Genomic DNA, 26,553 nt, shown 5'->3' on the forward strand with positions numbered 1-26,553 from the left:
CTTTCGGATTGCCTCATTTTGCTTTCCACATGGCAAACTTGGAAGCCAGCTATAGTAAGCCAGCGTGCTGACTTGAGTAGGATCATGACTCGCAGCATTCCAGAGATTATGAGTGGTCTGCCGGAAACTCAGCTGCCAGAGTGGGTTGCCAAGGCACACCTTTGGAGTGAGGTAAAAGGGAACTGAGCCAACCAGGAGTTGAACCTTGAATCTTCTGATCCGTAGTCAGACGCGTTGTCCATTGCGCCACTTGCCCATGGAGCCATTGTTCGAGCTACTTGTGCATTTCCAGCGGAAAAGGGCTAGAGGTCACAAAGACATGCCCAACCTTAGGATTCAGGGGTGAGGTAGAAAACTCCATGCCGTGACCCGGATTCCAACCGGGGTTACTGCGACCACAACGCAGAGTACTAACCACTATACGATCATGGCACTCCGCACTTCTGGATAGAGGAGGGGTGCCACTCGGCCAGAAAATCAACTGCTAGATGTGGCGTGGGACATTCTGGCACTTCTTTGGCCTGGTACAGTGAGAAATGTTGATTGCGTGTGCTATACTCATAGCAAGGCAACCTGTACTAGGTAAATGCAAATTCCCACCTAACTTCTAACAAAATCTTGCAATCTGATTTTGACCTTTATTGGAAACATGCAGGCCATGGTGTTGTGTGAGAAAATGAACCTCAGGCACATCAACCTCCCGTAGCCTGATAAGTTATTTATTCATTTGTTTATTTTTGACTGAAAACCATATGCTGGATGTAGTGAAAACCAGCCTCATTTCACTTTGCACAGGTTTGATCCAGGGACGTTGAGACCAGCCTCACCCCTGAAAAGCGTGGTACAGTGAGAAATGTTGATTGCGTGTGCTATACTCATAGCAAGGCAACCTGTACTACGTAAATGCAAATTCCCACCTAACTTCTAACAAAATCTTGCAATCTGATTTTGACCTTTATTGGAAACATGCAGCCCGTTGTGTTGTGTGAGAAAATGAACCTCAGGCACATCAACCTCCCGTAGCCTGATAAGTTATTTATTCATTTGTTTATTTTTGACTGAAAACCATATGCTGGATGTAGTGAAAACCAGCCTCATTTCACTTTGCACAGGTTTTATCCAGGGACGTTGAGACCAACCTCACCCCTGAAAAGCGTGGTACAGTGAGAAATGTTGATTGCGTGTGCTATACTCATAGCAAGGCAACCTGTACTAGGTAAATGCAAATTCCCACCTAACTTCTAACAAAATCTTGCAATCTGATTTTGACCTTTATTGGAAACATGCAGGCCGTTGTGTTGTGTGAGAAAATGAACCTCAGGCACATCAACCTCCCGTAGCCTGATCAGTTTTTTTTTTTTTTTTTTTGTGACAGAAAACCATATGCTGGATGAAGAGGCACACCTTTTACCTGCTGTAGTGAAAACCAGCCTCATTTCACTTTGCACAGGTTTGATCCAGGGACGTTGAGACCAACCTCATCCCTGAAAAGCGTAGTACAGTGAGAAATGTTGATTGCGTGTGCTATATTCATAGCAAGGCAACCTGTCCTAGGTAAATGCAAATTCCCACCTAACTTCTAACAAAATCTTGCAATCTGATTTTGACCTTTATTAGAAACATGCAGGCCGTTGTGTTGTGTGAGAAAATGAACCTCAGGCACATCAACCTCCCGTAGCCTGATAAGTTATTTATTTATTTTTGACAGAAAACCATATGCTGGATGTAGTGAAAACCAGCCTCATTTCACTTTGCACAGGTTTGATCCAGGAACATTGAGACCAACCTCACCCCTGAAAAGGGGCTACTACAGCCAGATTCAGAGCGGCAGCTTTACTAGTCTATTAGAGTTAGCGATCAGACGGGGCCAGGATGTTGGACGGGGTAAGAGAGAGCTAAAGCAAATCCTCCAGGTGTTGATTCTGGAATCTTATGATTCATCCATTGCACCACTGGCCCACAGAAAGCTTGTGGAAATGAGAACCTAACTACTTATGCTGTCATTTCTACTAAGTCAAGCGTTCAGCTGGAGAAGCTAAACTAAGTTCAACTTGGGCCATACACTAAAGCACCGTTCCCATACCGGGAGTGGAACCCGGGCGCCTGGGTGAAAACCAAGAATCCTGACCACTAGACCATATGGGACATCCGCGCCTGCTCAGGAAAATGAGAAAATGCAGCGCTGTCAATCGCGTCCCAACCGGGGTTTCCGGGGCCACGTAGTACTAACCACTACGTTATGATCGTCACAGACCTGTTATACTGCCAGAAAATCAGCTGCTGGACCACGAGCGGGAGGCACCGGCACACTGTCGGCCTGCCTCGTTTTGCTTTCCACATGGCAAACTTGGAAGCCAGCTATAGTAAGCCAGCGTGCTGACTTGAGTAGGATCATGACTCGCAGCATTCCAGAGATTATGAGTGGTCTGCCGGAAACTCAGCTGCCAGAGTGGGTTGCAAAGGCACACCTTTGGAGTGAGGTAAAAGGGAACTGAGCCAACCAGGAGTTGAACCTAGAATCTTCTGATCCATATTCAGACGCGTTATCCATTGCGCCACTGGCCCATGGACCCATTGTTCGATCTACTTGTGCTTTTCCAGAGGAAAAGGGCTAGAGGTCACAAAGACATGCTCAACCTTAGGATTCAGGGGTGAGGTAGAAAACTCCATGCCGCGGCCCGGATTCGAACCGGGGTTGCTGCGACCACAACGCAGAGTACTAACCACTATACGATCACGGCACTCCGCACTTCTGGAATGAGGAGGGGTGCCACTCGGCCAGAAAATCAACTGCTAGATGCGGCGTGGGACATTCTGGCACTTCTTTGGCCTGGTACAGTGAGAAATGTTGATTGCGTGTGCTATACTCATAGCAAGGCAACCTGTACTAAGTAAATGCAAATTCCCACCTTACTTCTAACAAAATCTTGCAATCTGATTTTGACCTTTATTGGAAACATGCAGGCCGTTGTGTTGTGTGAGAAAATGAACCTCAGGCACATCAACCTCCCGTAGCCTGATAAGTTATTTATTTATTTTTGACAGAAAACCATATGCTGGATGTAGTGAAAACCAGCCTCATTTCACTTTGCACAGGTTTGATCCAGGGACATTGAGACCAACCTCACCCCTGAAAAGGGGCTACTACAGCCAGATTCAGAGCGGCAGCTTTACTAGTCTATTAGAGTTAGCGATCAGACGGGGCCAGGATGTTGGACGGGGTAAGAGAGAGCTAAAGCAAATCCTCCAGGTGTTGATTCTGGAATCTTCTGATTCATCCATTGCTGTCATTTCTACTAAGTCAAGCGTTCAGCTGGAGAAGCTAAACTAAGTTCAACTTGGGCCATACACTAAAGCACCGTTCCCATACCGGGAATCGAACCCGGGCCGCCTGGGTGAAAACCAAGAATCCTGACCGCTAGACCATATGGGACATCCGCGACTGCTCGGGAAAATGAGAAAATGCAGCGCTGTCAATCGCGTCCCAACCGGGGTTTCCGGGGCCACGTAGTACTAACCACTACGTTATGATCGTCACAGACCTGTTACACTGCCAGAAAATCAGCTGCTGGACCACGAGCGGGAGCCGCCGGCACACTTTCGGCCTGCCTCGTTTTGCTTTCCACATGGCAAACTTGGAAGCCAGCTATAGTAAGCCAGCGTGCTGACTTGAGTAGGATCATGACTCGCAGCATTCCAGAGATTATGAGTGGTCTGCCGGAAAGGCACACCTTTGGAGTGAGGTAAAAGGGAACTGAGCCAACCAGGAGTTGAACCTAGAATCTTCTGATCCGTATTCAGACGCGTTATCCATTGCGCAACTGGCCCATGGACCCATTGTTCGATCTACTTGTGCTTTTCCAGAGGAAAAGGGCTAGAGGTCACAAAGACATGCTCAACCTTAGGATTCAGGGGTGAGGTAGAAAACTCCATGCCGCGACCCGTCTTCGAACCGGGGTTGCTGCGACCACAACGCAGAGTACTAACCACTATACGATCACGGCACTCCACACTTCTGGACTGAGGAGGGGTGCCACTCGGCCAGAAAATCAACTGCTAGATTCGGCGTGGGACATTCTGGCACTTCTTTGGCCTGGTACAGTGAGAAATGTTGATTGCGTGTGCTATACTCATAGCAAGGCAACCTGTACTAGGTAAATGCAAATTCCCACCTAACTTCTAACAAAATCTTGCAATCTGATTTTGACCTTTATTGGAAACATGCAGGCCGTTGTGTTGTGTGAGAAAATGAACCTCAGGCACATCAACCTCCCGTAGCCTGATCAGTTTTTTTTTTTTTTTTTTTTTTTTTTGTGACAGAAAACCATATGCTGGATGAAGAGGCACACCTTTTGCCTGCTGTAGTGAAAACCAGCCTCATTTCACTTTGCACAGGTTTGATCCAGGGACGTTGAGACCAACCTCACCCCTGAAAAGGGGCTACTACAGCCAGATTCAGAGAGGCAGCTTTACTAGTTTATTAGAGTTAGCGATCAGACGGGGCCAGGATGTTGGACGGGGTAAGAGAGAGCTAAAGCAAATCCTCCAGGTGTTGATTCTGGAATCTTCTGATTCATCCATTGCACCACTGGCCCACAGAAAGCTTGTGGAAATGAGAACCTAACTACTTATGCTGTCATTTCTACTAAGTCAAGCGTTCAGCTGGAGAAGCTAAACTAACTTCAACTTGGGCCATACACTAAAGCATCGTCACAGACCTGTTACACTGCCAGAAAATCAGCTGCTGGACCACGAGCGGGAGGCACCGGCACACTGTCGGCCTGCCTCGTTTTGCTTTCCACATGGCAAACTTGGAAGCCAGCTATAGTAAGCCAGCGTGCTGACTTGAGTAGGATCATGACTCGCAGCATTCCAGAGATTATGAGTGGTCTGCCGGAAACTCAGCTGCCAGAGTGGGTTGCAAAGGCACACCTTTGGAGTGAGGTAAAAGGGAACTGAGCCAACCAGGAGTTGAACCTAGAATCTTCTGATCCGTAGTCAGACACATTATCCATTGCGCCACTGGCCCATGGAGCTGTCGTCCGATCTGCTTGTGCTTTTCCAGAGGAAAAGACATGCTCAACCTTAGGATTCAGGGGTGAGGTAGAAAACTCCATGCCGTGACCCGGATTCGAACCGGGGTTGCTGCGACCACAACGCAGAGTACTAACCACTATACGATCACGGCACTCCGCACATCTCGAAGGCGGAGGGGTGCCACTCGGCCAGAAAATCAACTGCTAGATTCGGCGTGGGACATTCTGGCACTTCTTTGGCCTGGTACAGTGAGAAATGTTGATTGCGTGTGCTATACTCATAGCAAGGCAACCTGTACTAGGTAAATGCAAATTCCCACCTAACTTCTAACAAAATCTTGCAATCTGATTTTGACCTTTATTGTAAACATGCAGGCCGTGGTGTTGTGTGAGAAAATGAACCTCAGGCACATCAACCTCCCGTAGCCTGATAAGTTTTTTATTTATTTATTTATTTATTTTTGACAGAAAACCATATGCTGGATGTAGTGAAAACCAGCCTCATTTCACTTTGCACAGGTTTTATCCAGGGACGTTGAGACCAACCTCACCCCTGAAAAGGGGCTACTACAGCCAGATTCAGAGCGGCAGCTTTACTAGTCTATTAGAGTTAGTGATCAGACGGGGCCAGGATGTTGGACGGGGTAAGAGAGAGCTAAAGCAAATCCTCCAGGTGTTGATTCTGGAATCCTCTGATTCATCCATTGCACCACTGGCCCACAGAAAGCTTGTGGAAATGAGAACCTAACTACTTATGCTTTCATTTCTACTAAGTCAAGCGTTCAGCTGGAGAAGCTAAACTAACTTCAACTTGGGCCATACACTAAAGCACCGTTCCCACTCCAGGAGTCGAACCCCTTCCGCCTGGGTGAAAACCAAGAATCCTGACTGCTAGACCATATGGGACATCCGCGACTGCTCGGGAAAATGAGAAAATGCAGCGCTGTCAATCGCGTCCCAACCGGGGTTTCTGGGGCCACGTAGTACTAACCACTACGTTATTATCGTCACAGACCTGTTACACTGCCAGAAAATCAGCTGCTGGACCACGAGCGGCAGGCGCCGGCACACTTTCGGCCTGCCTCGTTTTGCTTTCCACATGGCAAACTTGGAAGCCAGCTATAGTAAGCCAGCGTGCTGACTTGAGTAGGATCATGACTCGCAGCATTCCAGAGATTATGAGTGGTCTGCCGGAAACTCAGCTGCCAGAGTGGGTTGCAAAGGCAAACCTTTGGAGTGAGGTAAAAGGGAACTGAGCCAACCAGGAGTTGAACCTAGAATCTTCTGATCCGTAGTCAGACGCGTTATCCATTGCGCCACTGGCCCATGGAGCCATTTTCCGATCTATTTGTGCTTTTCCAGCGGAAAAGGGCTAGAGGTCACAAAGACATGCCCAACCTTAGGATTCAGGGGTGAGGTAGAAAACTCCATGCCGTGACCCGGATTCCAACCGGGGTTACTGCGACCACAACGCAGAGTACTAACCACTATACGGTCACTGCACTCCGCACTTCAGGACTGAGGAGGGTTGCCACTCGGCCAGAAAATCAACTGCTAGATGCGGCGTGGGACATTCTGGCACTTCTTTGGCCTGGTACAGTGAGAAATGTTGATTGCGTGTGCTATACTCATAGCAAGGCAACCTGTACTAAGTAAATGCAAATTCCCACCTTACTTCTAACAAAATCTTGCAATCTGATTTTGACCTTTATTGGAAACATGCAGGCCGTTGTGTTGTGTGAGAAAATGAACCTCAGGCACATCAACCTCCCGTAGCCTGATCAGTTTTTTTTTTGTTTGTTTTTTTTGTGACAGAAAACCATATGCTGGATGAAGAGGCACACCTTTTACCTGCTGTAGTGAAAACCAGCCTCATTTCACAGGTTTGATCCAGGGACTTTGAGACCAACCTCACCCCTGAAATGCGTGGTACAGTGAGAAATGTTGATTGCGTGTGCTAAATGTTGATTGCGTGTGCTATACTCATAGCAAGGCAACCTGTCCTAGGTAAATGCAAATTCCCACCTAACTTCTAACAAAATCTTGCAATCTGATTTTGACCTTTATTGGAAACATGCAGGCCGTTGTGTTGTGTGAGAAAATGAACCTCAGGCACATCAACCTCCCGTAGCCTGATCAGTTTTTTTTTTTTTTTTTTTGTGACAGAAAACCATATGCTGGATGAAGAGGCACACCTTTTGCCTGCTGTAGTGAAAACCAGCCTCATTTCACTTTGCACAGGTTTGGTCCAGGGACATTGAGACCAACCTCACCCCTGTAAAGCGTGGTACAGTGAGAAATGTTGATTGCGTGTGCTATACTCAAAGCAAGTGTTGGCTCAAATTTAGCCTATTACCCAAAAACATTTAAAACTCAACTTAGAAGCCAATACTCACATCTACCTCTGAGCCCAGTTGGAGATAGAAAAAATACACCAGCCGTGAGTGAGAAGAAGCAAGGGTCCAGCTTTATTGTTCCATTCCACCACACGAGATCCACACCGATGAGAATTCTCAGAAGTGATCCCAATACCCTGAGCTTAAGCTCCAGTATTTATACTGTATTTACACACTAGATAACCCATTTGTTTCCAGAAAAGGCCTATTTCACTTACACATAGAATCAGAACCCAGGCATTTCTAATAACCCAGAAAATAAAAACCCAGCGTTTTGAATTACATAGAGAATCAGAAACCAGGATTCTCATTTACCTAGGTGGTCAGAAACCAGGATTCTCAATTACCTAGGTGGTCAGAAACCAGGATTCTCAATTACCTAGGGAAATAAAATGACGTAGACAAGACGACTAAACAACCGGGAGGGACCTTGGTCTTATCGTTATCGAGAGGGGGGCAGTTTGACCCAGCCACCCTTATAACTGGCTCTCTTCATGGTTCTCTAAAAATTAAGGCTTTCCTTGCGAGACGAGAATCTTCACCATCTGAATCATGAGTAAGTCATATTTTTCTATTTTTCCTGTATTTCTCGTTTATAATTTATTTTCATATTTGCACTATATTTCTTATTTTATATATATTTATACTACTTGAAAAGCGGTTTACTGTACTTCCAACTTCTTAATATCATTGCAGTTCTACTGTCCTGCATATCCTACTATTCTGTTTTTTATAGAGTTTCTCTATTACTATAAGATATTATTAAAGTTATTCGTGTGTGTATATGAGAAAGAGAGAGTGTGTGTGTGTATGTTGTGTCTACTTGCCCGCCCTTGACTGTACGAGCGTGTGTGTGTGTGTGTTTTAGCACTCCTCAGCTCGTACACTTCTTTCGACTATTTCGACTAATAACCCATAAAGATCTTTAAAGTGTTTTACCAATTTATCCACCTCTGACTAAAACCGCTTCTGTATGTCTAGGTGCCGGTGCCCGTCGTCAGTCCCCTCTCTCTCCGTTACTGGACCTGGATCTGGATCTGGACACTCATTACCAGCTTGTGCATCTCACGGCTGATATCATGATGCTACTTAACTATCTTCGCAGCACCCCCCCCCTAAGAGTAGAGACCCGGGGTTCCCCCCTCTTCTTCGGTACAGAATCTGCCCCACGAACGTGCGTGTTGACGCCTCTACACAGTCAGAACCAGAACCCCCCTCTAGCTTCCAATCCGAGGATGATGTTGTCTTCTCTGATCCGGGCCCCGACCATTCGTCCCTCTTCTCACCCACCAGTCCGCCCGACTCTCAGTGGTCCGTTCACTTCACCCACCCTGATTTCCCCATGTCCCCAGGACGCACCCCATTTTCTTCCCCCTCTTACTCTCCTCCAGACTACGCACCCACCCGTCCTGTGAATTACCAATAAAATTACATATTTACTCATACTCAGTCTCCCTCGTGTTTATTTCATGTCATTTTTATGCACAACACAAGGCAACCTGTCCTAGGTAAATGCAAATTCCCACCTAACTTCTAACAAAATCTTGCAATCTGATTTTGACCTTTATTGGAAACATGCAGGCCGTGGTGTTGTGTGAGAAAATGAACCTCAGGCACATCAACCTCCCGTAGCCTGATAAGTGTTTTTATTTATTTATTTATTTTTGACAGAAAACCATATGCTGGATGTAGTGAAAACCAGCCTCATTTCACTTTGCACAGGTTTGATCCAGGGACGTTGAGACCAACCTCACCCCTGAGAAGGGGCTATTACAGCCAGATTCAGAGAGGCAGTTTTACTAGTTTATTAGAGTTAGCCATCAGACGGGGCCATGATGTTGGATGGGGTAAGAGAGAGCTAAAGCAAATCCTCCATGTTTTGATTCTGGAATCTTCTGATTCATCCATTGCACCACTGGCCCACAGAAAGCTTGTGGAAATGAGAACCTAACTACTCTTGCTTTCATTTCTACTAAGTCAAGCGTTCAGCTGGAGAAGCTAAACTAACTTCAACTTGGGCCATACACTACAGCACCGTTCCCATACCGGGAGTCGAACCCGGGCCGCCTGGGTGAAAACCAAGAATCCTGACCGCTAGACCATATGGGACATACGCGCCTGCTCAGGAAAATGAGAAAATGCAGCGCTGTCAATCGCGTCCCAACCGGGGTTTCCGGGGCCACGTAGTACTAACCACTACGTTATGATCGTCACAGACCTGTTACACTGCCAGAAAATCAGCTGCTGGACCACGAGCGGGAGGCGCCGGCACACTTTCGGCCTGCCTCGTTTTGCTTTCCACATGGCAAACTTGGAAGCCAGCTATAGTAAGCCAGCGTGCTGACTTGAGTAGGATCATGACTCACAGCATTCCAGAGATTATGAGTGGTCTGCCGGAAACTCAGCTGCCAGAGTGGGTTGCAAAGGCACACCTTTGGAGTGAGGTAAAAGGGAACTGAGCCAACCAGGAGTTGAACCTAGAATCTTCTGAGCCGTAGTCAGACACATTATCCATTGCGCCACTGGCCCATGGAGCCATTGTTCGATCTACTTGTGCTTTTCCAGCGGAAAAGGGCTAGAGGTCAAAAAGACATGCCCAACCTTAGGATTCAGGGGTGAGGTAGAAAACTCCATGCCGTGACCCGGATTCCAACCGGGGTTACTGCGACCACAACGCAGAGTACTAACCTTGTGTTGTGTGAGAAAATGAACCTCAGGCACATCAACCTCCCGTAGCCTGATAAGTTTTTTATTTATTTATTTATTTTTGACAGAAAACCATATGCTGGATGTAGTGAAAACCAGCCTCATTTCACTTTGCACAGGTTTTATCCAGGGACGTTGAGACCAACCTCACCCCTGAAAAGCGTGGTACAGTGAGAAATGTTGATTGCGTGTGCTATACTCATAGCAAGGCAACCTGTACTAGGTAAATGCAAATTCCCACCTAACTTCTAACAAAATCTTGCAATCTGATTTTGACCTTTATTGGAAACATGCAGGCCGTTGTGTTGTGTGAGAAAATGAACCTCAGGCACATCAACCTCCCGTAGCCTGATCAGTTTTGTTTTTTTGTTTTTTTTTTGTGACAGAAAACCATATGCTGGATGAAGAGGCACACCTTTTGCCTGCTGTAGTGAAAACCAGCCTCATTTCACTTTGCACAGGTTTGATCCAGGGACATTGAGACCAACCTCACCCCTGAAAAGCGTGGTACAGTGAGAAATGTAGATTGCGTGTGCTGTACTCATAGCAAGGCAACCTGTACTAGGTAAATGCAAATTCCCACCTAACTTCTAACAAAATCTTGCAATCTGATTTGGACCTTTATTGGAAACATGCAGGCCGTTGTGTTGTGTGAGAAAATGAACCTCAGGCACATCAACCTCCCGTAGCCTGATCAGTTTTTTTGTTTTTTTTGACAGAAAACCATATGCTGGATGAAGAGGCACACCTTTTGCCTGCTGTAGTGAAAACCAGCCTCATTTCACTTTGCACAGGTTTGATCCAGGGACGTTGAGACCAACCTCACCCCTGAAAAGCGTGGTACAGTGAGAAATGTAGATTGCGTGTGCTATACTCATAGCAAGACAACCTGTACTAGGTAAATGCAAATTCCCACCTAACTTCTAACAAAATCTTGCAATCTGATTTGGACCTTTATTGGAAACATGCAGGCCGTTGTGTTGTGTGAGAAAATGAACCTCAGGCACATCAACCTCCCGTAGCCTGATAAGTTTTTTTTTTTGACTGAAAACCATATGCCTGCTGTAGTGAAAACTAGCCTCATTTCACTTTGCACAGGTTTGATCCAGGGACGTTGAGACCAACCTCACCCCTGAAAAGCGTGGTACAGTGAGAAATGTTGATTGCGTGTGCTATACTCATAGCAAGGCAACCTGCACTAGGTAAATGCAAATTCCCACCTAACTTCTAACAAAATCTTGCAATCTGATTTGGACCTTTATTGGAAACATGCAGGCCGTTGTGTTGTGTGAGAAAATGAACCTCAGGCACATCAACCTCCTATAGCCTGATCAGTTTTTTTTTTTTTTTTTTTTTGTGACAGAAAACCATATGCTGGATGAAGAGGCACACCTTTTGCCTGCTGTAGTGAAAACCAGCCTCATTTCACAGGTTTGATCCAAGGACGTTGAGACCAACCTCACCCCTGAAAAGCGTGGTACAGTGAGAAATGTTGATTGCGTGTGCTATACTCATAGCAAGGCAACCTGTACTAGGTAAATGCAAATTCCCACCTAACTTCTAACAAAATCTTGCAATCTGATTTTGACCTTTATTGGAAACATGCAGGCTGTTGTGTTGTGTGAGAAAATGAACCTCAGGCGCATCAATCTGTCGTAGCCTGATAAGTTTTTTTTTTTTATTTCCATGAGCTGTAAGCTGTAATCCTCAAGATTAAAACAAAAAAGCCACAAAATATTTCACTTGATGTCTAATGAATCTAGAATATATCAAAGTTCCACTTTTTGAATTAAAAGAAAAAATGAACTTTTCCATGACATTCAAATTTTTGAGATTCACCTGTATGTATGGGAATTGACATGCACAATATTCCAAATTAAAAATAAACAATTATATACCTTCAGCTTTACCTTTGTGTTGAAAGATTCAGCTTCTTACCAAAAGTTACACAAGCCTCTATACTTCCTGTAGGGGAACTTGGTGACATAAGCACTAATGTTAAAGCAGGTTTGGGCAAACTAACACCGTGCACACTGGCTAGATTCTGACAGAGTCTCCCCACGTTATCCTCCTTATACAGAGAGAAAACAAGAAGTGTCACGTTACACTACATAACAGGGAGCAGATTTCTCAGTTTGTGATGAATAATGATTGCTACCTTGAGTAGATGGACCTCAAAAAAAGGACTTTATATGAATGAACTTTGAAAGGATGCAAAAGTCTGATATTTTGAGAAAGTCAGAGTAATCTAAAGAATATACAGGCTGTCATAAATCTATAGATTGTCAACAACCAGTGAGGTTATCAGCATCAACTATTTTTTCAACTAATTCTGAACACATCAGCAATTTAGTAAATAGTCTACAGTATACACAATCTACAGATTATTGTCTCAGACCTTTGTCCTTATTTTTCTTTTACTCTTTTATGATGGTCCAGATTATGCTTGTTTGTAGCTAATCAACTGACTACCAATTAATGCTTTCACCTCATTTGGTAGTCCAGTTTATAGTTTCTGATGATTAGTAGATTTATAGACTACCCAAATAAGGTGAAAGCATTAATTTGTAGTCAGGTAGATTGCCGTGACCAGTGATGTGTAAAAGATTAATTTCTATGTTTTAATAGGAAAACCAGTTCGTGCTAGCAGTAGGACATTCCTATGCTAGCACATGGCATGTCAGGATAGACTAAAATAGAAAAAGACTAAAATTGCACATATACTTTTTATTTAAATGTGGATTGTTTAAATGTGACTACCAGTGACATTTCCAAAGATTAGCACACAAATTCCTTTTTTTCATAGAGCGATATTTCTACTATAAACTAAATGTAAAACAAATTAATAAAACTAAAGTGGAGATTGAGGCTCTCTCTCATGACCCCATTTGTAAATCAAGCAACCCCATATTCCTGGTCATGACCCCAAATTTTGGAACACCTGAGCTAAAACATCTGTTTGGAAGATTGATTTTCCATGCTTGCAATAAAAGTCACCACAGAGCTATCTATCTGCTACTAAAAATAAAACTACTAATCAGAACAATTGCTCCCCATTTACTGGTCAAAGTAAAATAGGTGAAATACTATATTCAATAAGAGCAGTAATAGACACAAATCAATTAATACTATATGAACAAATTTCATTGGAAGTGCAGTAACTGCATTCCTACTGGTTTATTTGCATCCAACAAACCTAGCTTCACTTGATAATTATGTATGTTCTTGTGCATTTCTTTAGCTAAGCTAGTTGTTCATGAATTGAGATTTATTTTGAAAGACATGTGAAATTTGTTGTGGAAGTACCATAGCACCACCAACTCTGAAAATACAAAGAATGGTAAGAAGAAGCTGGGACTAATTTCCTTCTCGCCTAGACTGTAAGCAAGACTGAAAGCTGCAAGCTTCTACACAAGATCCTTGCAAGCTCTACAGCATCTTTTCTTAACTCTTTTAACCTGCTAGCTACTCCTTCACCATCATCCCTGACTGCTGACGACATTGCCAATTTTTTTGATTGGAAATTTGAAAATATCTACCAGACATTAACTCCTACCCTGACTTCTACAAAAAAAAAAAAAAAAAAAAAAAAAAAAAAAAAAAAAAAAAAAAAAAAAAAGATCAGGATTCCCCTTCTCATTCCTGGACAATTTTTTCTTCTCAATCAACAAGAGATTCTGCAATTCATACTGCAATCCCAACACCTGCCTGTTGCATCCCATCTCTTCCACAATGCTCCAGACCATCTCACAAGACTTCCTCCCCTTCGTCTCTACCATCATTAATGAATCCAAAACATATGGTCATGTAACAACTGCATTAATGACAGCAAGGGTAATGATGCATCTCCATGTCAGGATGAGATCTTGTGATCTCCCTGGACAACTATCAGATCTCACCATCTCACACCACTCTCACTCTGACCCTCGTGCATTGCTCAGTTGGACCCACCATCTCTTAGGGTAAAAGTAAGGTACCCATCAAGGTTCTTCTCTGTGCTAGTGCCAAGGAGGTGGAATGAATTTCCCCTGGATATCCGAACAACTGAGCCTTCAAACGAAGACTAAAGACCTACCTCTTCATGAAGTACTTAAATTAGCAATTAAATCCATGTCTTATGCGTTTTTTCATACTTTAATAATCTCCCGAGCAGCGTCCCCCCCCCTCCCTCATGCCACAAGCAACAGTCAAATTTACCAAGAAAACACAATAAAATCAACATTTTATTGTGGATTAGATTAGACTAGACATGGATATATCTGTAAAAACAGAGTAGCTACACATAATCTTCATATTCAGTAATATAGTCTATTTAAAGCAGCATTCTGTCTAAAACATTACTAATATGTCTTTTACTTCAACTTAGACCCAGACAGAGATGAATATTTGTGAACTGTAATAACCTGATTAGCTAAAATTTAGATTAAAAATAAATAAATAAATAAAATAAATACTTCTTGCCCATATAGTGCACTACATAGGATGAAGAAGCCATTATATTTTGCTCTTGGCCTACTCTTTGGGAAGACAATCAGTTACCATAGAAACAATCACAGTTGGTATCAAAACTTTGCTTTTTATAGGGAAAGGAGCATGTACAGTAGTCAGAGCTACCTTTAAATGTGTTTTATATTCTTACTTGAGTCAAGGACCCCTGTTTATTTGCATTACATTTAGTGATTTCAAGTCCATCTAGAAGAGAGGAGCCTGGTTTTCTGTGACTGAAAATAACCGCACAGGAGCAATATCAAGATGGCCACCAAGTGGACAGACTTTATAACAAAGACTTTGTATACATTCCTTGTTTAATCACTAGTTTCTTTGAATGCCCAAATACACTCATGGCTGCAACAGAAAGCAAGAGATTTGAGACACTGAGCTAAAAAATTTCTAGTCTATTTACTTTTCCAGCTAACTTTATCTGAAATTTTTATTGAATTTTGCAGTAGGACATATGGCTGCACTTTGGATTTATCATTTTAATACGAAATGATTTGCTGTTATTATTTGTACACTTTTTTTTTGATAACTGATGTTTGTAACTCACTAACATTGATCTCGACAGATCACCACAGGCTTAGAGAGAGGGCAGAAAAGAAAATATAGTTCAGCCCCCACAAAGTGCACTTTATTGAGGATGCATTAAATCAGCACGTCTATTCAAATCCAACATAAAGACCATTTAATCAGAGACTAAGTATAGGAAAAACACATACAAAAACACAAACAAATGTAAACATACATTAGGAAAAGGAGTATTGCATTATCATCAGATTGAAAAGTCTGCATCAGTGCAGGAAAGAGCTTTCAGGTCAAATATAGATTTGTTGCACTGGGAACCAAGTTTGGAATTTTGAATTCCTCCAAACGAGTGAGACTGAGAATTCTAGTCCATTTTAATTTAGACACCACAGCATATAACCCATTTTGGGCCTGATGTCACTTGTTTGGTTTGAGGTTTAGTCAGGTGTAACATAAGAGTTGGTTACTGTTTAGCTCTTAAGGTTGCTTGCAGGTAGAGTAGTCTTATCCAAATCATCAAAATAGGGGTGAGTCATAGCCTGGCGTGCAGAAATCCTCTTCAGAGGGTCATAGGTGAGCATTTTCTAAATGACAGAAAGATAAACAGAAAAGTGTATCACTCTGATAGTTTATTTTGCCTTAGTCATGTAAATGGGAATCTCAGCTCACCCCAAGCAGGTCGATGCCATTCTTGTCCAGATTCTTAACCATGCTTCCCAGATTGCCAGACTTCCACTTGGGGAAAGTGTTCTTGTAGTCAGGTAGCGACTCTACGTCTGGCCACACCTCATTATTTGGGGTACCTAGAATTCTGAAAGCACACACACCAAACTAGCAATGTTATATAATTAATATCATTATTGGAAGGCAAAACACAGCCTGTTAAACACAAACGCAAAAAAGATTACACTGCCCTACAGCTAGATTTAGGTTTGCTCTTTATTCTTCTACTTTGGTCAGTGATGTGGTAAATGATTCTTCATTTACTGGAAAGCAGCTTTTCTCTTTGTGGTCCCTTCACATAGATGATACTTTGGCACTGCAACCAAGTATCTTGAGGACATCCCATTTCAAATACATTTTGTTTATTAATTCATAATAAACATAGTGAGGAAGCAGAGAGAGAGGCAGCAGTGCGTAACAGCAAAAAAAACTAATGAGAGAAAAATGCCAAATGGGATAGAAAACATCCTCTTCTCCTACGAATGGAGATTGATTGCTAGTTAGTAACTTCCAATTGTAAAGAAGCCTTCAAACTGCTGCATTAAAAGGTCAGACCATGCTCCAAGGCTTAGTGCACTCTCATTTTCTGTGTATGATGATCCAGCCATCACCAACAATGGAGAGTCCACCATTCAATCAGTTGGATTATTTCACTTAATACAGATACTCCTCAGTGTATGATGCACTGGTATGTGTACCTGAAAATCCGGAACAGCTGGTCAATCTCTGAGTCTCCATGGAACAGTGGCTTCTTGGTAGCGAGCTCGGCGAAGATAGTGCCAATACTCCAAACATCTACTGGAGTGGAATAACGAGAAGCTCCCAGTAACACCTCTGGGGCCCTGTACCACAGAGTCACGACCTACAGACAAAAGCACCCAATTACTTATGACTTAACTTTGATTTAAACAACAAGCTAATGGAGCTACACAGAGTCACTGGAGGATTTGGATGGTTGTATACCTCATGTGTGTAGACTCGAACGGGCACCCCAAAAGCACGGGCCAAGCCAAAATCAGCCAGTTTTATTACCCCTTTGTTATCAATTAGCAGGTTCTGTGGCTTCAGGTCACGATGCAAAACTCGACGACAGTGACAGAACAGAATCCCCTCCAGGATCTGATACAGGTAACTCTGCAGAACAGAGAGAGCATACACTGACACTGCTGCATTACTCACATGTAACTGTAGACAAAAAAACACAGATACTTTCCCAACAAATGTAAAACAATACCCATAAGCACTATTCGGACAGGTGTATTTTTCTAAACGTAGTTTGAGTTACAATTCTCATCACCCGACATCTGCGATTCCATGTACCGATTCGGACGGGACTAACATCTCCATGTTTATTACAGAGGTGGGAGTGTCTGTTTTGTACATCTGGGCGTTGCAGAAGATCACATGCTCTGGATGAGTGCACAAGTACTTTTAAATTTAAAAAGTAAAATTTCTTAATTTATTGAATTTTTAAAAATGTATTAAAATTACTTATTTAAAAAACCTTACTAATAAACTTCATATGATTTTATAGAACTGATTGCTTATAACAAACCCAATGATTAGGGCTGCACAATTAATCGAATATTGATCTCGATTACGATTTTGACTGCCCACGATTACACGAACATGATCGACTGCAATATTGACATTTAAAGTTCATCCTCCGCTCATAGAAAACGCCACTGCAGATCAAATCAAGTGCTTCCTAAACTTACAGCCAGTAACCATAGAGTGGCGCAGGGATGACATCATTTTGTACGCCAAAACCTGGAACCGAGTTAGCCTTTTAGCCCTTCCGGTTCCATCGCAAAGTCAATGGTTTTTTTTTTTTTTTTAAATGGGATTTTGGTTAAAAGCCTGAAATAAGGTCTGTGGTGAACACAAGCTCAAAATATTTTCACTTTTTATTCTACGACATAAAATATGCCAGTAAAACCCCATTCATGATTTTTAAAAAAGATTTCACGTGTATTGAAAAAGGCGCTGGCTAACTGTCATGTAATGAGGATGCAAGTGCAGATAAGAGCTTTACTGAAGAGGTGCATACAAATCCAAAACTTGAGACAATAGGAAGGTCAAAAACAAGCAAAAGGTCAGACAATCGGCACACGGGTATAAACAAGGCTAAACAAGAATCGAACAACAAGGTCGAGAACAGGATCAAAACTATGAGACGTGAAACTATGAACAAATGCTTGGTACACAGAAAACTCATGCAATACTTCGCGTCAAACAATGAAAGAATAAATCCATATTATGGAAAAATGTTTTAAATCAAGTTTGGAAAAGTTGTTGAAAGCTCGGTGATGGTCACGTTGAAGTCGAGCGACCGTGGTGTAGTTCGTTTATAGCATACGGTTAGCTTTTTATTTCTGGCAACTGTATTTAGGCTTCAAACTTCAGAAAAGTTGTGTTCATTTGTGAAAATGATTTTGATGGACAAAACGTGTTAGTGTTGAAAACTTTTGTTGATCACAGAGCTTATTTTTGGCAATAATTCAAAAGCCTATTGGGTTTTTGTCGATGGAACCATTGTGATGCTAACTTCCGGGTTCCGGTACAAAATGACGTCGTCCCTGCGTCACTCTACTGGAAGATTTGGCTGCGTCTCTCCTACTGTAAACACTGTTATTGCCTTCTCTGCAAACACCTGAATTATTTTCATTTGGTTGCATATTGTTATATTTGATGCATATTTTCATTTGGTTGATGGCATTTTTAATTTTATACTTATCCTATATTTTGGGTACAATTTTATTTATATTTTGCTTCTACGAGATGATGCACTTTAAGGATTAGACTAATTTGATGCAAAGATTTGTACATTAGCAGGACTGTAGCACAACATGGAGGTGAAAGCAAAGGTCTGTTTACTTAAATGCGAAAGTGCATAAAAATAGGTTGTTCGTAAAATCAACGAATAATCGTGATAAATTATCGTGATCTAATATTGATCAAAATAATCATGATTATCATTTTGGCCATAATCGTGCAGCCCTACCACTGATCTAAATGTGTGATTACTTATATAATTAAAACATTATATAATTGAGTGCAGAAATGAAGGTGAGTAATCAATTTGTGAAGTACATCTGTGAACCATGAATTTGTCTAACGTCCCCTTGGAAAACTGGTCCGTCCGAATAGCGCTATAGACATCTACCAGTACATTCAAGTTGCTGTGGTAAAGTGTTTTTCATTCCTGTCTCCTACTCGTTTTCTGTGGAGACAGGCGAAAATCCTGTATAGAGATTTTCTTTACTTTTTTTTTTTTTTTATACAAATAAAATAAGTTGAGATTCTCAACTTCATGCAAATTAGAAGAGGCCAATCAGTTTGGTTCATTTGGTGTGGTTGTTGTCATAAATAAAGTCCATAATGAAGCCTCACTGACATCAATGAAGTGCAAAATGAGAGACAGTAGGCTGCAACTAAATTATAATTGCATCAGCACAATGAGTAAAAGTCAGTTTTTATAACTCTGTGTACCCAGGAAAGTTCTCAAACAATGGAAATAAATTAGTTTAACATGTTGATTTATTTAATACCTGCATGTGTATCAAGCAAGATTTAAATGCACCAGTGGAAAAAAGTGTACCAACATTTAGTCAGACATTTGACATTAGTGATTTAAAAATATCCCAAAGCTTCAGTAGTACCTGCATGTTTGAATAAAGTTTAAATGTAAAATAAATTTATAATTAAACAATTTTTTTAAAAAAAGCATAATTCATGCACACACACACACACACACACACACACACACACACACACAACAACTGTAACCAAATACGAATACATTATCGGGAATGAATAGGTAATATGTTCTAACATTTACTTTTCCAAAAAGGTTCACAGGGCATCTAGTTTAGACCAGAGTTATGCTGGGTCCCATGGGAAGCTACCAGGTGGAACGATTTTACTTTCATGTGGGCGCAAATTTGAGCTCTCTCATATCTGTGCTCACTTCACAGCTTCACACACTTTCCTTTAATGACCATGGACAAATTTTCTACGCACTTATTTTAAGAGGTTCTCACTTTTTCTATTATAATGCTATTTCAATTACACAGACAAACACACCTTGACAAGCATGGGATCCATGTACTGGCCTGAGGGAATGGAGTCCAAGTATTTCTTCAGGTCCATTGACAGAAACTCAAACACCAAATACAGTTTGGACTCCTGCATCAACACATCCAGCAGTCTAAAGAGAGAAAGAGGGTGAGATCAGAGACAAACTGCAAGTTACATGAGTGTCTTGTTGCTTGCTTGTGTAAACACAGGGTTAGAAAAATGCTTTTTCAGGCATAGACATGGACACAGACATACATTTATGTACTACTATACCTTGGAGGAGTTTGGTATAACTATAGAAAAAGACTCAACATTATTATTTTTATAAAAGCTATATAGAGAGGTGTCATTTTGACAGCTTAAATACTCAACAATTTGGTCATTCGCCAATTGCAACACACCAATCCGCTCTCCCCATCACGCAATAACTAGCAAACATGGATAGCGTGGGCTAGCACGTGTTTCCTCAGAGACTCATAAAGCCACCCACTGCATCTTTTCGAACTGCTGCTCAAGCAATGTCACAGAGCAGCGTAACACACTTGGAGGAGAGCACTATCTGCATCTGCACTGTCTTCAGCATAAATAAGCTCACAGATGCCCATGATTGGCTAATGTTGCTGGACTGACAGGGGACAGAGCATATGCTATGCCTCCCAGTCAGACCCCTAAATTTGCTGTCTATACTCCCAGCCAAAGATGGCTACAGCATCACCGGAATTGGACAAACGCTTTTCAGTTGCACTATTCGGGAGCACGGGACATCACTTTAATTTAAAGGTAGTAGTTATTTTAAAAAAATATCAAGTACACACCGTACAACATTTGGGTGCTGTAACTCTTTGAGCAGCGAGATCTCTCTTACAGCAGTGCTAGGCACACCCTCCTCCTCACTCTCCAGACGAATCTTCTTCAGAGCAACCACCTGACCTGTGGACTTGTGCCGGCCTTTGTATACCACACCGTATGTACCTAAGACAGGACAATACACAACACAGGTCACTTTTAATGTGATTTTTACTCATTAATTAAATGGCAAATAAATGGAATCAATCAAATTTAATTTTGTCAGATGAATGGTACAGTTCTGTTTGTGCCATTTTCTAGCCAATCACCAGGAGTGCTTTTCAACCTTTTGAAAGTAGAAGTCCACCCTGAACGACTTGCATATCAATCTTCATAATTGACATGGGATCTTCAGTGGTATTCAAGAGTTATTTTGTCATCAAATTCTGGGTTGACTGAAGTTTAAAAATCCTTTCTTCGACATGTTGCTCGATTTTCACTTTGGCTAAAAGTTTCCTATGTTAACTACCTGCTGATAATACCTAAAGAGAGCAATGCAGTGGCGCTTTAGTCCTTTAGTCTGTCCAGCTCTCGCACATCCTCATCTGTACACTCTGCTCCTCGAGTTCTGTTTTCAAAGCTTTAGCATTCATGCCTCGGTCAATGGTATCATGCAGAAAATTAAGCACTGGCTGTTGTTTTTAAGAGCTCCACTCCCCACCCCAACAATTGATAGGTATTTGGAGACATATGAACACACCCATCCCTGTGAAATATTAGGTGAAAATTTGAAAGCTGTGAAACTTTAACTTTACCAGTAACAGAAATGTGCACTATACAGGAAAAATAAATGACAGCCGTGGAAAAACAAACAAAAACATTCACTCACCTTCCCCAATTTTCTCTATCTTCAGGTAATCTTCCATTATCAAATCTTCTGTATGGACAGAAAAATTAATCATGATTGCAACACACAGTCTTTATACATGTATACGCATTAATCCAGAACATTTTTTTAACATTCGCGGATTTATCTATTTGTTATAATTTAAAGTCAACCACGATACGCCTGGGATGGCATTTCACATACTTTTAACCAAATGGACAGTAAAGGACAGTCAATAAGGCTGTTTTTAAGGAAAATATAAAAAGACATTAAATCACCCCCAAAAACAACAAACAAACACATATATATACACACACACACACTAATATATATATATATATATATATATATATATATATATATATATATATATATATATATATATATATATTTGTGCTAGACTTCAATGAATGCTTTCTTTCTTTTTAAAAACTTTTTTTTTTAACCTCTTAAACCAGCTGCATCATGGAATAGTGATGTGTAAACTGTGTAGATATTGAATGTCAACAATATTACGTAATAAAAAATATATTCTATAAATCTGGCTATCATCGTTCAATATTGTAGACCTGAATGTTCACAATTTTTGTTTATTAACATACTGGAAGATTTCATTCTTCTCTTTATTACAGGTTTAATGTTTGATCCCTTTTTAACTTCGATTCCTACACTGGGTAATCCAAGATAAGTATTATATATGATAATCATTTCGTACCATCTAAAGAATCTGGATCTGTTTATTATTATTATTATTATTATTATTATTATTATTATTATGATGATGATGATGATGATGATGATGATGATTCAAATGCTAGCTGGTGCTTTACCTTGACTGAACATTTAGGCTAAGGTACATTTAGTAAGGTAGTTTTCTGCCTATTATTCAGTCAAGGTGGTTATATAATTCATCCGTGCTAGTTATTTGATACAAAAAGAACATTAGCATTGTTGTTCCCAGCTAAAGTCACGTTTAGGCAAGTTCATTAGCTAGCTAACTTGGTGAACTGTGCAAGCTACATTAGCTAACTTAACTAACTGTTAACACTTTCCACAGAACGACGGACTTAATAATTATCAATACTACTATACATTTGTAATAATAAAATGTAAAGTAAATAAATAAAGTAAACTTACCAAAGGTTGGACTATTTTTGAGACTGCGAAGACGTGAAATAAATGTGCACTGCAGTTACTAAAGGATTTCCCTGGTTCAAACTGGCCGCGGTGACCGAATTCAAAACGAGCCAATCACATCGCGCGGAGATTTTCAAAAGCGCCAATGAGAAGCAGACCGAGCTGCAGCGGGAGACATCTTTTAAACGCGGTTTGTATCAGGAATGTGGATGCGTGTTGCCCATTCCGCGATTATCCCGCACTATGCGTCTGCCTGGGTGTTTCTTTAATACAGGTATTCTCAAGCATTTTGCACCGGGGGCCCCATTTAATTGTGAAATAAGCTCCATAGATCCACAGTACATATTTATATTATAGACTCATGCGATGCCGTGCATGTTTTTGTTGTCTTAGGGCTGATTTATACTTATGATGTAACTGAAAACCTCAGAAGACAAATACAAAGTAGATTAATGAAGCTGGGGATTGCATTAAAAAAGTTGGTCAAACATTTGAAAAGTTTCAGAAAGCACCTTATGCAACAGTTAGTTCCAGTCTACTAATCTGATTGGACAAGCAGCTTTCCAAGAGTGATGATATTTAGTAAAACACCACCGGTACATTTCATTGTTTGTATCACTCCTCTTGTCCGTTTTCTCTATGCAAAATTCTAGAAATAATTTGTTACACTGAAACGGTTACTACACTTACTTACGGGCTGTCAGTCAGTCTGTGAATGTGTATGTGATTCTGCCCTGTGATGGATTGGCACCGTGTCCAGGGTGTACCCGGCCTTGTGCCACATGCTCCCTGGGATAGGCTCCAGGTTCCCCGTGACACTGTAGGATAAGTGGTATAGAAAGTGGTTGGATGGATGGATGGATGGATGGATGGACTATCAAAATATTTGACCATATTTTGTCTGAAATGTGAGTTACTTTATATTAATTTCTCTTTTATACAAAAGTTCCAAGTGTGCTTATTTTTAGTAGGCTATAACTGCACTGGGACATTTCACTGATCACTCTGCTTGCCAATGTTCTAGCAACCGTCCCACTGTTTTGACTTAAAATATGAAAGCCTGTCAGATGAAAATGAAAAGGAAAAAGGGACATTGGGAAGCCAACTTCATCAGATGCACCTTTAGCAGGAATGTACTGCCCCAAATCAATGTGGACCAATGAGCAGCAAACTATATGATAATATATAAGTCATAAAAGAAAGAATAACTATGAGAATGAATAGACCAATAGACCAATTCACTGCCACACACACCATACATTATTAAGATTTGACTTCATGTGCATTTACTCTAGTAACATTACCTTGTTTCTACTGATTCACCATTTCATCTGAAAATTAATTACATTTTAATCATACCCTCAGTGTATGTATATACCATTTACTGCGTTTTTTAAAATCAACTTGCCTATTTAAAGTAGCATAACCCCACACAAAAACGAGGGCCTGGCAACCAGGTCTGCAGCGGTTGTAAACCCCCTAAAATGATTGGTTGAAAACATTTCTGCTGCGATTGGTCGGAATAAATATATGCGGTGTCTTGTAAGTTGATTGGCTAATGCAGACCATGAGGATTCCTTGCATTCAGTGTTATGACGTATTTCCTTTTTGAAACAGTGCGGCTTTCACGTTTCCAGCATTAATTATTACATTCATCAGGACAGTGAGAGAGAGAGAGAGAGAGAGAGAGAGAGAGAGAAACTTGTTCATCAGGTTTCTCTATTATCCTTATATTTATATAAGAAACGGATATCATTTATATTGGAATATATGTAAAACAGGGTTTCTTATCTTTGTAGTTGTGAATTCATGACAAAGCATACCTTTTGAAGCCACAATCAGTTTGCTAGAAGGGCTTGCAGGTATTCTTACATATCTGATAAAAGTCACTGGTGATCATATATTTGGTAGAGATGGTCAAATTTCAGTATAGTACACAAAGTTTTCTGTAATACAGAAAGTTTTGGGACGGAAATTCCTTCATCAGCTGTGCTTCTGAGCCTGTAGCGAAATATATAGATATTCAAGATCATGGTCTAAACCCCAGTCCTACTATCTTACCAGTGAGAAACACTTTCATACCACTAAAAACCACCCTGCCAATAAAAAAAAAAAATGTAAATGGCATAACTTGGAAGACTGAAAGAGGAAAGAGGGGAGTACAGACAGGAGAGGACATTTACAAAAGTTGCAGAGACAGGTATGGTGATAGGCATTTAAAAAAAAAGAAAGAAAGAAGAAGAAACAATTTCCAGTTGTACAGTTTTGAATGTTAAGATTTGCATTGTTGAATTATGATAAATTATTAATGAACTATTATTTTTTAAATGCCATACCTGCGTTGTCTAAAAAAGATTTTTCATATTCGTGCATATTACTAACAATATAAATGATTAAAATATATTCATTAAATTACTACCATCTATCCTGATTTTTAGAGTAAAGAAATTTAAGAATATCATATGAAAAAGTAGCTACAGTGAGATAAACAGCAGTTCTAAGAAGTGGCATTCTACCTGTGTTTGGTATTTCTTCAATAGAATAAGGGAGATTTTAAGCTTTAAAGGCATCATGTTATATACATTTAAAATTGGTAAAACTGACAGAAAATCTAATATTTTACAATTTTTACAATATTACACAATATGTCATGTGTAGTTTCGCTGTATACGAAAGCCTAAATTGACACCTGGCTGCTCCTGTAGTAGCGTTTTCACTGCACGGCATTTGGCGACAGCAGTTGGAATGCAGGGTCATAATTCTTGAATGATCTGGATTGATGCATCTATTTAAAAGGCAATGATTATTCCATCCATCCATCCATTTTCTATACCGCTTATCCTACAGGGTCGCGAGGAACCCGGAGCCTATCCCAGGCAGCATTTAGCACAAGGCGGGGTACACCCTGGATGGCGTGCCAAGGCACAATCACACACCCATTCATACACTAAGGACACTTTGGACATGCCAGTCACCCTACCGTGCTTGTCTTGGACTGTGGGAGGAAACCCGAGTGCCTGGAGGAAACCCCCGCAGTGCAGGGAGAACATGCAAACTCCACACACACAGGGCTGGGTCAGGAATCGAACCCCCAGCCCTGGAGGTATGAGGCGAACATGCTAACCACCCTGACACCAAAAATAGTCCTTCTCTACGTCATCATAATTCGCAAATTAACGGTAGGCCTACCCCAGATTCTGAACAAAGTTAGTCAAATATCAACTGGAGGATACTAAACCGAATCGTATTATATCATATCTTACCAGATTCAGTTGTAACATCAAATATTGAATCATTGCCTTGTGATTTGAAATTGTATTGTATCGAAGCAGATTCAGTAGTTACATCAAATATCGAATCGTTGTTTTAAGAATTTAATTTATAGCCTATCATATCGTGTAGAAGCTTGGGCTTGGTTGAATTATTTCACATGATTATTTGCGTGTGAAGATGATAGATTTCAGATGATACATTTTCAAGCCTTTATGTTGTTATGTATGTTTGTTTTTTTTAAAAGCACCCTAAAATAAAAATAACCACTAAAATATTTGCATAAATCATTCTTTGTACATTCTGACAATTCATACTCTAATAAAAATGAGCCACTTGATGTAACATGCTCTCATGTGACTCCCCTGCTCTCCTTTGCTCTTAAGCTTTCAATTCCATTGTGTGCAAAACATTGCTGAATAAAGAGAGCACTAAAAAAACAAAACCCTTCCTCGGTCACCACCCTGCCTGGGCTTCATGTTTACACGCCGAAGTTTGCGCATGCGCGTTG

At 41.0% G+C, this 26,553-nt stretch overlaps 1 protein-coding gene and 5 non-coding genes across 7 annotated transcripts; all 6 read right to left on the reverse strand.

Annotated features, from left to right (window-relative positions):
• Positions 1-2,074: 2,074 nt before the first annotated feature.
• Positions 2,075-2,145, reverse strand: trnae-uuc (transfer RNA glutamic acid (anticodon UUC)). The gene has a single exon. It is a non-coding gene; the product is annotated as a tRNA-Glu (tRNA).
• A 1,216-nt stretch (positions 2,146-3,361) lies between these two features.
• Positions 3,362-3,433, reverse strand: trnae-uuc (transfer RNA glutamic acid (anticodon UUC)). Its single transcript has one exon. It is a non-coding gene; the product is annotated as a tRNA-Glu (tRNA).
• A 1,683-nt stretch (positions 3,434-5,116) lies between these two features.
• trnah-gug (transfer RNA histidin (anticodon GUG)) lies at positions 5,117-5,188 on the reverse strand. The gene has a single exon. It is a non-coding gene; the product is annotated as a tRNA-His (tRNA).
• Positions 5,189-6,289: 1,101 nt separating this feature from the next.
• trnar-acg (transfer RNA arginine (anticodon ACG)) lies at positions 6,290-6,362 on the reverse strand. The gene has a single exon. It is a non-coding gene; the product is annotated as a tRNA-Arg (tRNA).
• Positions 6,363-9,469: 3,107 nt separating this feature from the next.
• trnae-uuc (transfer RNA glutamic acid (anticodon UUC)) lies at positions 9,470-9,541 on the reverse strand. The gene has a single exon. It is a non-coding gene; the product is annotated as a tRNA-Glu (tRNA).
• Positions 9,542-15,244: 5,703 nt separating this feature from the next.
• cdk1 (cyclin-dependent kinase 1) lies at positions 15,245-22,908 on the reverse strand. 2 transcript variants are annotated; one of them, XM_017475279.3, is made up of 8 exons: positions 22,773-22,908; positions 21,639-21,683; positions 20,779-20,935; positions 19,970-20,093; positions 16,847-17,017; positions 16,582-16,745; positions 15,830-15,971; positions 15,245-15,744 (listed from the first exon to the last, which is right to left on the reverse strand). In XM_017475279.3, the coding sequence occupies exons 2-8, from the start codon at positions 21,673-21,675 to the stop codon at positions 15,631-15,633; spliced, it is 909 nt and encodes a 302-aa protein (XP_017330768.2). In that variant the 5' UTR covers positions 21,676-21,683; positions 22,773-22,908; the 3' UTR covers positions 15,245-15,630.
• Between the last annotated feature and the right edge of the window lie 3,645 nt (positions 22,909-26,553).

Source organism: Ictalurus punctatus, chromosome 9, assembly GCF_001660625.3.
Source record: "Ictalurus punctatus breed USDA103 chromosome 9, Coco_2.0, whole genome shotgun sequence".
Lineage (NCBI taxonomy): Eukaryota > Metazoa > Chordata > Actinopteri > Siluriformes > Ictaluridae > Ictalurus > Ictalurus punctatus.

Coding starts and splice junctions, on each gene's coding strand:
- cdk1 (XM_017475279.3), bottom strand. CDS start 21,675: ATGGAAGATTACCTGAAGATAGAGAAAATTGGGGAAG. Junction 20,094..20,778: donor CAGCACCCAAATGTTGTACG/GTGTGTACTTGA, acceptor TTCTCTCTTTAG/ACTGCTGGATGTGTTGATGC. Junction 16,746..16,846: donor TTCGAGTCTACACACATGAG/GTATACAACCAT, acceptor TTTTGTCTGTAG/GTCGTGACTCTGTGGTACAG.